The sequence below is a fragment of the Belonocnema kinseyi genome, chromosome 2 (assembly GCF_010883055.1).
Source record: "Belonocnema kinseyi isolate 2016_QV_RU_SX_M_011 chromosome 2, B_treatae_v1, whole genome shotgun sequence".
In the NCBI taxonomy this organism is placed as follows: Eukaryota; Metazoa; Arthropoda; class Insecta; order Hymenoptera; family Cynipidae; genus Belonocnema; species Belonocnema kinseyi.
Genome location: NC_046658.1, coordinates 30,277,974 through 30,288,858, shown reverse-complemented (window position 1 = coordinate 30,288,858; position 10,885 = coordinate 30,277,974). Strand labels below are relative to the sequence as shown.

The following is a 10,885-nucleotide window of genomic DNA, read 5'->3' as shown; positions in this document are numbered from 1 at the left end:
TATGCTAGAACACTTGCGGGAAAAATGCAGAAGGCGGTTGTCCTTGGGTCGCTCCGTGTTCTTAGGGTGCACAAGGCTTTTGCTGGATCATCGTATTGATTCTTTTATAGACTGTATCCACCTATCTCACGGTCGTGAGACGTGGTTGTGGCTGAAATTTTACCGCGATTTCGCTGGAAGCGGGTGCAATTTTCCAGATTAGCACCCGCTCCCGGCGAAATCCTGCGGTTGTCCTTATGACAAATTTTTAATTATATATATATATATATATATATAAATACAAAGGAATTAGAAGTACAATGGATACTAATTTCGAGATTTCAGATATTCCCTCCTCTAATAGTCTAATCCGACGCGAGATATACAGGGTAAAAGCAAGTAAGGGGTAGCATTTAGGGTATCCACAGAATTATCTTGAATGCGCCTAAAATAAGCTCAAATTGTTAAGAAGGCATGAAGCTTGGTAAGTGTTCTTTTTCACCTAAATAAACTTTTCGGATATTGTGGCAGCAAATATCAGAAAACTTGTTTTCCCAAAAAAAAATCTGACAAATTTTTTTTTAATCTAGTATTTTTCGAAACAATATAAATAATTTACTTTTTCATTTTTATTATTGTGGGGTGTTTCATAAATTCTCCAAATCTGGAAAGAAATTTGAAAAACTAAAAAATTGGCTCTTTTTCTTAAAATAAAAAAAATATAGGTTTTTTCGAAAAATATGCGAGGTACGGGAAAAAGTTTGAAGCAAAAGTTTCTCTCCTTCAAGACTGCAATAAATAGTTCCTTTTCCATTTTTCGATTTTTTGAAATTGTTATTTGTGTATTTCTAAAAATGTGAATTTTTTCGGACATTGTTCTATTTTTTCTGACTGCTCAAGAACTTGTAATGAGTCACTTGATTATAATTCTTGAGTAGAAAATACATTCGTGACATTGCTTTTTATTTTTTATTTAAAAACATTTTTGTGGGTGAAATTTTCAAAAAATAAATGTTTTCAAAGAACGCCTTAACTTAGTAGTGAATCAACTTAGTAATCTAAATAGGGTGTTGTTTCCATGTAAATTTGTCCAGATAGGAATGTTAGTGACGTTCATTTTCTTCAAAATTTGAAACTTAATCCCTAATTTTAAAACATTATATATTTTATTTTAATATATGAACTTCAAATCCGAACAAATTGGCAAACAATGTTAAGTGTATTGGAAGTGAATGGTGTAAAATACAAATTTAAAAATAAATTTTTTAGAAAAATGGTAGATGTAAAGGATTTAAAAACACTTTCAACTTATTATCTTTTAAACAGCAACTGTACAATCATACCTCGCTTAAAAACTGGCTCGAAATAATACTCAGGTATGTGTGTACTTTTTGAAACAAATTTTAAATGTTTAAAAACGTTTACTTTATGTTTCATTTACTTTTATATCAAACAGCCAATGGAAATTACGGGGTATCAAACTTACAGTAAGTACTTTCTTATAGAGAAAAGAACATAAAAAATTAATATTGTATTTATTTCTATCTTTTATTCACACATGTGTAGTATATTTTATGTCTGTACAGAGCATACATGCCAGTACATGAATAACGCTCAAATTCTAGATTTTAAAGAAAATAAACCTCACTAAAATTCCTACCTACTATCGGCGAAAAAACTATAGGCGTCTGCCTTTGAAACATAACAACTCAGCAAAAAAAATGCTATCACAATAAAAAAATAGTCATATGAAAGCTAAAAGTGTTCTACGTGAATGAGCTTGAAGGCGTTCATGTAAAAAAATGTGTGCTTTGCAGACTGAAAAATGTAAAAAGAAGTAAGCATTTTCAGGTACATTTAAGAACAATCAAATTTGGAGCATTATTTCTTATACAAGGGGCAATGGGCAATATTTGAAAAAAATCATGGGTATGAGGAAAACTATTATGAACCAATTGCAATTGAGAAATCTGAGAAATAATAAAAATTGTTGCTTAAAAGTACAAAAATGTGCAACTATATTATCTTCGGTTCTAATAAAGATATTAAAGCTATTAAAACTGCAAACTATAACAGATAGGCTCTGTAATTATTTTCAATAAACCGGAAGGATTTGAAGCGGTCGACAGTAAAAAAATCCCCCCCTCCCCTGCTGTCTGTCACTTGTTTTCCAACAAAAAAATATCTAAAAATATCGCGATTTGCACAAAAAATAAGACTATCACATCTTTCCGGGTGATTTAAAATAATTACAGTAACCATCCGTTACAGTTTGCATTTTGAATCGCTTTAACATCTTTATTAGAACTGAAGATAATATAGTTGCACATTTCTGTACTTTTGAGGGCATTTGATACTTAGAAAATTATCAATTTTACCAGTTTTATGCTCCCCCGACTTTTTCCCAAGAATAATAAATATTTGTGGGGAATGATAGCAAAATGCTAAGAGACGTTCCCGCACATTTTTCGGTGCATTAATTCAAAAAATTTTTGAGTTTGCTAAATTGTATGGATTTGATGTGTGTATATTTCGAGGTTATGAGTGTTACAATTCTCCCGAGCATTACTTCCAAACTGCACAATATTTTTGGCCGAAAAATTTGGACATAATGCACATGAATACAATTTTTATTTAGCACAATAAATTTTCTGTTATCCCTCAAAAAGATTCCGGGGACGTCCGTTATGATATTTGTTAGCATCTCCGAATTCAGTTTTGAAACTTTTTTATTTTTGGGGGGAAAAAGCTGGGGGAACTGTACCTGATTAACAATACGACGAATTCACATGCCCTTAAGCAACAAATTTTATTATTTCTCAAATTTCTCAACTGCAATTGGTTCACAACCATTTTCCGCGTACTCATGAATTTTTTCAAATTTTTCCCATTGCCCCTTGTATAAGAAATAATGTTCTAAATTCGAGTGTTCTTAAATGTAACCGAAAATCCTTACTTAAAAAAAAAAACAACATTTTTCAGTCTGCAAAGCACAAAACTTTTTTTACATAAACGCTTTTAAACTCATTTACGTAAAACACTTTTAGCTTTCATATAACTATTTTTCATCGCGCTAGCATTTTTTTGGCTTAGTTGTTAAGCTTCAAAGACAGACGCCTATAGTTTTCTCGCCGATAGTAGACGAATTCACATAGAAAAAAAAACCCTACACATAGTTTAGGCGTTATTTGAACAAATTTAATTTTTGAAAACATACAAAACAATGTTTTTAGGCAAAAATTAAAAATAAAAACAAATAACTATAGTGTCAGTAATTTTTTTCCACGTTTGAATTATAATCAAGTAACTCCTTGCATATTCTTTAGCTGTCAGAAAGGAATACAACTATGTTGCAAAAAATACTCTTTTTGGCCATATAAAAAATAGTTCAAAATGTTGAAAAATGAAAACACAACATTTCCCCGTATCTCGTATATTTTTCGAAAACACCTAAATTTTTTACTGTCAGAAAACTTATCCTCATAATTTGGCAGAACAAAAAGAACAAATAGTAAGTGGCATGTCTTCTTAACAGTTCAAGTCTATTTTGGATCATTTTCGTTGTACCGCTCAACTAAAGAGGGTGATTTATATATGTACAAAACTCAAAAAGGTATACATGGACTCATGGATGGAAGTAATAATAATTTAATGTCTATTTTTATGTAGACTCAGTCACTTTTATTATTTCAGGAATTACTGACTGAACTGCAACAACAAGCTTGCGGGAAACCATGGCATTTTTTTTTAATCTGTCCATTTTACATAACGGTTACATTTCCAGGCAATGTTTATAAACCGCCCATTGATCAAGAAATACCGCTCGGAATACTACTTGAGGTGTCTCACATACTTTCTACACTATAGGTACATTGTTTTTTTTATGAACAGGAGAGTGGGATAAACTGGTTAACCTCTACAGTCTATAGGAGCTCTTCGAGGCGCCGCGCCGTTTGATAGGGGATGACGTGTATAGAGGTCTGAAGAAGGAGAGAAGGATGGCAGCTTTTCACGATGTTGAGGGACAAGAGGAGGAAGATCAAGGAGGAGGGAAAGTCCAAAGATAAGCGGGAACGACTCTTTACGATTGTGTGCATGCGAATCACAACGTTCTTCGCTCAAATCAACCTTGCTCGTTTGTCCGTGTATGACACGCCAGGGTCGCAGGTCGCTTAAGCCTCAAGTCTTTACTCTTCAGTGCCACTTAAGTCTTTAAGTGTTCAGTCTGTGTGCCTGTCAGTGCCTTTTCGTCTCTCGGGCTAAGTAGATCGCATATTCGTCACTTCATACCTACCTGTTTTCTACCTCGGCCACGTGTGAAACTAGGCTGATAAATTACTATTATATATCGCGCCGTATCTTTCAATTTATTTCAAGCGTCTTAACTCAAATTCCGTGTGCAATTCAGCAGTCAGGTTCGAAAACCTAACGAGGGAATAATCAGTGAATTGTGAGTGACTTGATCAGGTGACTGTCTAAATTCAACCAAGCGAAACTTGAAGAAATAAGAATCCAAGATCAACATTCGAGAAAATCAGAAACAGAGGCCAGCTTTTAAAACTCCTTTCCTGTTTTTATGGCCTATACGGGCCATTAAGTGAATTTGGTGATACTGGCATCTTCAAAAGTGACACAAGTGATCAATCCAGCATCTCGATGTGGGAGTGTGCTAATATTATATAATAGCATGCAGTTCGCATATCGGTACACGTGGAACAAAGAGATCATCGTCAACTCTCAGAAGCTGGTGAAAAGACGTTGAATCAACCCTACGGCCCATGCGAGGATAGTTACTACCTTGCAGATTATTCGAGATTTAGCCCACCATCCCCGAATATCGTCTATTCATATTCGAATTGTCTACTCCCACCTTGTGATTTTGGTAGCCGTTTACTGGATTTCGGCATTGCCGCTGCTTCTGTGATTTGCATCGAAAGCTGATATGAATGTCAACATGGCAAGGATGGCCACTGCGTGTTATGCTGGTATGTTTCTAGCACATCCCCAAATCTAGGGCATATCACTGGAATGCGAAAGAGATAATGATTAATTCTTGTTCGTTGTCTACTGCGCGATTATATATTACTGAACAGTATTAATTGTGGAGGATTGGAGGGGGGGGGGGGTCTAGTTACTAGGAAGGGTCCTGGTTTTGAATCAAAATACTCAAGACACTGACCTACTCAATTGATAGTGCCTAATAGGAGCAAAGACTGATGGATATTTAAACATAACAGGCCAAAAGCATCATATTATTTTATTTTCAAAGGTTTCGATACCATATGTGAAGAAGTTCTCGGAAATATTTTTCAGAATTGCAAGGAACCTAAATGATACTTTCCTGGCCCATTGAGTTATTAGCAGTCTTATCAGAATTTGAAGATATCAGTTTGTTACTTGCACGAGAAATTTTTTTTTCAATTATCTACTCTAGCGGGTTGACTTTATTTTCTCAATTTTCACGTCTCTCGAAAATATGTAAATTCTACAGCTTGGCCGCTTATATGCTTTTTGGATAGCAGATTGTAAATAATATTATCAGATGTTTTAAAAATCACTTAAAAACACATTTAAAAACGAGAAAGAAATCAGTTATCTAAGGTCTTAAGGTAAAACATTGTAAAAATGGAGAGGTAATTTACAGTCTAGTGTCATGAAAGTAAAAATTGTTATAAGACAGACGCTTCTTAACTTTCCCGGTAACAAGCGTTGAATTCAGAAAAATTCAGAATTTGTATTCCTATGAATACGCAATTTTTCCTCCGTCTAAAAATCCCCCAACGGAACAGAAAAAGTGCAAATCCTATTCCTCTCAATCGACTTAGTAAAATTTAACGAAAGCATTTATTTAACCTATTTTTCATTATTGAATCTTTTTATAACTTATAAATTCGAAAAATATTCAAATTTATATTTATTTATATTTTAATCATTTATTTAAACGTCTTGAAAAATGCAACAAAGAAATCTATGCAAGTGTGTGAATTTAAATAATTTTAACTCTAGAGAGGCAGAGTTGAATTGGTGAGAATTAAAATTTCAGAATTGACATTCCGCATGAAGGAATTAAAACAACTTATTACACATATTTTGTAAACTTATTAGAAGGAATTAAATAAAATCAAAATATGACCACTTCTGAGGAATAAAAAATATCTCTGTGAGGTGCGTTACCGGTACCATTAGAAGGAATTAAATATATTGAAAACACGTTCTCTTTGGGAGAATAGAAAACTGTGTGCTGGTCGCTATGGAAATAGAAGTGAATAAGTTTAGGAGGTTTCTTATTCTTATTGTGACATTTTAGACAGATGGAAAAATCTCGCATTCAAAATAATAGAATAATCTTCACTTTCGCTAAATTCCTTTTGTCCATAAAATTGATGAGTTAATAATAGACGGTGATATACTTCCTTGGGGTTCTGTATGTGCATTACCTAACAATTAATAATTTAAAAACGTTTGGTGTTTGTGAATAGATCACTGAATTCCCACTGATTCTGATTCTTAACCAGTTCTGAGAATGCAATAAATTTTCGGTACATGCATATACTTTTGTAAGTCTCATTTTATACGTTCACCTCTTTCTGTTATAAATCACCTTCAACTGCTTTTATCAACGTTGAAAGTTGCTTTCGGTTAAAGGATTATTAAACGATGTACATATGACATGTTTAATTTCTGAAATTTCGTTATCTTCCGTTATTGTAATAACTAATCTTCAAGGGTTTAACGTACTATTAAATTATTATTCATCTTGTGTCATTAACCTTTCATCTATTCCGTTTCTCAAGATTCTTCAGAAGGTATCAAAATCATCTTATGTCTTAGAAAATTGAAAATACTTCAAGAGCTTATTATAGAACTGGTATCTGCGTGCGTTCCTGATTACTCATGTTATATAGATAAGATATGTAATGCTCTTCTAATGCATTTTAAGGCTTTTGTCATGCAGAAATGCTGTTGACCTCATGCCTTCAGTTAGACAGATAAAGTTAACGTGAAAAGCATCAAACCGCGGGTGTTCAAAGTTTCTTAAGAAAGTAGGTCAGGGCTGACTTGAAGTGAATGTAGAAAAATCTAATATTTATCTCAGGCCCCCTTGTTGATTGCTCGAAGCTGTCAATATGCGCACAATAAAATATACACTTTCATTTAATCTCTTATCGGTTTTCTAACTGCATAACATTTTTTTACACCGCTTGGAAACAGTAGGGCAATGTAGGAGTATAACTTAGGAAGTTATAGGGAGGAACATGCTTTTCATATGTTTGAATTTTGGTCTTGTGTAGATCTCTTCTTGTATATTCTTTATTTTAATGGCAACGGTCTATTTTTTCCCAAGCAGAGCAGGTAGGACGATTGAACAATTATATAAAATCCAAAAACTATCACAATCATTTTCTTAAGTTCAATTTTTTACGAAATTTAGTTCGGTCGGGGGTTCAGTACGGTTGCAATTTATTACACCTTAGGTACTAAACATCAAATGATAATAAATCTTAAAGAAATATATTTACAGTGAACCCTAAAGTTAGTGCTGGGTTTGGAGCTGACGGTGGACCTATATAAGGGGACTCCGAACTATGTTGTCTCGTGTTTCTCTTTCTGTTTTGTCATGCCTGAGTGCACATCCCACAACTCCTACTTCGTCCACGCGACGCGACGTCAATTTTCAGAAGAACTCTCTCTGGGGGTACTATCATCGAGTTCAATGTAATTCCTTAACTAATGTATCACACCATTAAAATTAAATCACCATAAATCTCAATTGCATAATGATATTTTCTCAAACATTGTTATCTCATTTCTAATTTCAACAACAGTTTATTTAGGCATAACATGCACGGCTTAAGACGATTTGGGGGTACCGCAGCCAGCTTAATCCCTCAGCGACCCTTTTCTATTGCTCAGCGCTGGACTCGGTCTCGAAGCTGGACGGCTCTCAAACGGCGGCTTCTGCTTGATGTTACAGGGGACATTTAATTGGTATATTGTATGAACTCAGTTGCGCCCTATCATGGAGGTCGAGTTGAAGGCTCGTTGTCGTGTTCAAATGTTTGGGGAACTGCAATGCACAGTAACGTACGTTAGTTAAGGTATTGTACGGATGAGGAGCTCTGCAAAAAAGTTAGTCCTACGTTAATGTGAAACCTTGTTTAACCCATGTTCTGATACCCTATATTACATATTAAAATATACATTATTACATTTTGGTAGTTAAAAGTGTGAAAAAAATGCAATTGCGTTCAGAAATGCTTTCTTAATGACATTTTTAAGTCTAAGTTTTTGGTTGGGTTTGTCATGACACAGGAAAGAAGTAAGTATATGGATAAGCACACACATAGTTTACAATGATGTGTCCAAAGATATGGCAACGTTGCAAACTTTGCTCAAAAAACAACATGTGATCGACCGTGCATGATGTCTAATATTTGCGCTGTTGCCACATCTTCACCGTTCAATTCTCCTCACCCTAAAACAGTTCGAAATTAAAATTTTTTCTATGACTTTCCTTCTAAAAACAGATGGTAAAAAATTCAAAGGTTTTTACAGAACCTCTGTATTGTATCCTTCTATCGCTGCTCAGTTTTTGAAAAAAATTGTCAGAACCATTTAGGCATCATTCTAAAATATGTTACACTTTCAATACCTTGGGATAGGTTTTACATGAATAAGATGCAATTTTTGATTTTACGTCTGTCAGTTTCGAAGTGGTCAGCCCTTTTTTAATTTCACTAAACTTTAGATGACACCCTCATAAATCTACAATTCCAATTTGAAAAAAAATTCTCGGATAATAATTTTATCTATATAATACCTTAAAGAAATTCGTATACTATTTATACAAAATGAAACACATATGGAGTCTAATTATCAGCGAAACGCACGGGTTTCTTTTTTTTTATGATTTATAGAAGTTTTTAACCATTTGCATACTTTTCTTTATAGTTTTTAGTTTTTTTTTATAGTTTGTCTCATTTGATAAAAAAATTTTTTTGTTATTGTTGAAAATGCATTTCTTTGGTTGAAAATTACTTTTTTTAAAGTAACAATCAATTTTTTATGCCAAAAATTTAAATAAATTTTTTGTCGAAGCTGTTGAGTATTCAGGAGTTTTCCGCAGCACCATTGTCAAAAACAATTATTTTGGCAAAATATATTAAATGTAAAATTTTTTCAAATTATAATTGGCTTTATTCGCCAAAATGGCTTCAGTTATTCCTTAAAATAATAAATAACTAATAATATTTGATGAAATATAACAATTTAAATTTTTATAACCACATTAGATAAACAAATTAAAAATTTTGATAAAAGATTCAATTTTAATATTTTGCCACAAGAATTGTTTATAAGAATGGTTATTATCAACTTTTCAATTAGTTTTGTAATTAAATGTCATTCCTACATTAATTTTGTTCCCAGTACCAAGACTATTTGCTAATTTGTTCATAAAATTTGTTTATAATAAATAAATGGAATAATGAACAAATTATATATATTACATGAGTCCCTAAATATTCATTTAAGACAATATAAAGTTTACCTGATCAGTTACTAGAGCGTCAAGCTCTTTAGAATTTAATGAACTTTAATTTAAAACAAATAATTCAAAATTGGACCAAACTTGAAGACTCTGGACATTTTTGAACGAAAAAAGTGCATTTCCTCCCACTCTGCGCGCCTTCGACTCGACCTAAATGGTAGGACGCAACAGGGTTCATACACTATATTCCCCACTATAATGTCCCCTGTAACATAATGCAGAAGCTGCCGTTTGAGAGCCGTCCAGCTTCGAGACCGAGGCCAGCGTTGAACAATAGAAAAGAGTCTTCGAGGGATTGAGCAGGCTGCGGTACCCTGAAAGTCCTGGAAGGATCTTGGGATGAGAACTATGTTCGGTGCTGACTTTCAGCTCTGCGCCAGTGCTGGCGGATAGTAGAACTGACAGCCATTATTGGCGCAGTACTAGACATGAAAATTCGAAAGAGTTAAGCCGATGCTCGTTTAAATCTATAACAAGAAGAGGCCTGCATAAGATGTGTGAACTATAATATCGCTTAAAGTATAGATTAGCTTTGTTTTTCGTATGAATTTTTATACAGTTATTACGAAGGTAACAGTTTAAATTTATATTAAGAGGTCGAGAGTCCTAAAAATTTAGAAAACGTGCGCTTTGGAAATAGCTGATACATGTTATTATTACAAATAGAAAACTGCAATTACTTTTTACTTTGCGAATTAAACATATTTTTCTATGAATACGAAAATCATGCTAATATCCATATGCAATTTTTTGTATTATAAAGGCGAATAAAAAAATAAAATTTTGGTTTGAGTTAGAATTTTTTTAAGTTATAAAAAATAAAACATCTTAGAATACGGTGAAAAATGTTTGAAAATTAAAAGAATTAGTTTTATGTATCCCTTTATTGAATGCCTTGTAGAAACCTATAGAAATGGATAAAAGGATATATAGAGCCATATAGAAATTTGATAAATTCTATATGACTACATGGTTCTATATATCCTTTTGTCCATTTGTATAAGTTTCTATAAGGAATTTCGTAGAGGGATAACATGCTTATAGTTTGCAGGGGGGGGGGGGGCAAGCCATAATTCGCTTAGAATTCTCCAGTTCAAAATAGAAACTACATGTGACGTGCGCCGACTAAAGGGGGCATACTCTAAAAAAATCGAAATCAAGGTTTTTTTACACATTTCGATAGTTTTTGAGCTGCTTTTCTTAACGAAACCATCGAGAAAAAAATCCGAGTGTTATTCTTGCTAATAATTAAGTCGTCCTAAAAGTCGCGTCTGTCGCGTCGACTTGAATCGCACGCTCTGAAAAATCTCTCTTTTCAGAGTAAGCCCCCTTTCTTAGGCGCGCGTCACATATTTT

General features: G+C 33.4%; 1 protein-coding gene across 2 annotated transcripts in view; it reads left to right on the top strand.

Moving 5' to 3' along the window:
* LOC117167879 (activating transcription factor of chaperone) overlaps positions 1-10,885 on the top strand; it is a 146,208-nt gene that overhangs the window by 79,422 nt on the left and 55,901 nt on the right. The window contains exon 1 of one of the 2 annotated variants that reach the window (XM_033353114.1): positions 4,113-4,964. The exons of the other annotated variant lie outside the window; for it this stretch is intronic. Within the exon in view, the coding sequence (XP_033209005.1) occupies positions 4,922-4,964 (43 nt within the window). The 5' untranslated portion in view covers positions 4,113-4,921. Of the gene's footprint in view, positions 1-4,112; positions 4,965-10,885 lie in introns of those variants that run through there. 2 annotated transcript variants of the gene reach the window in all.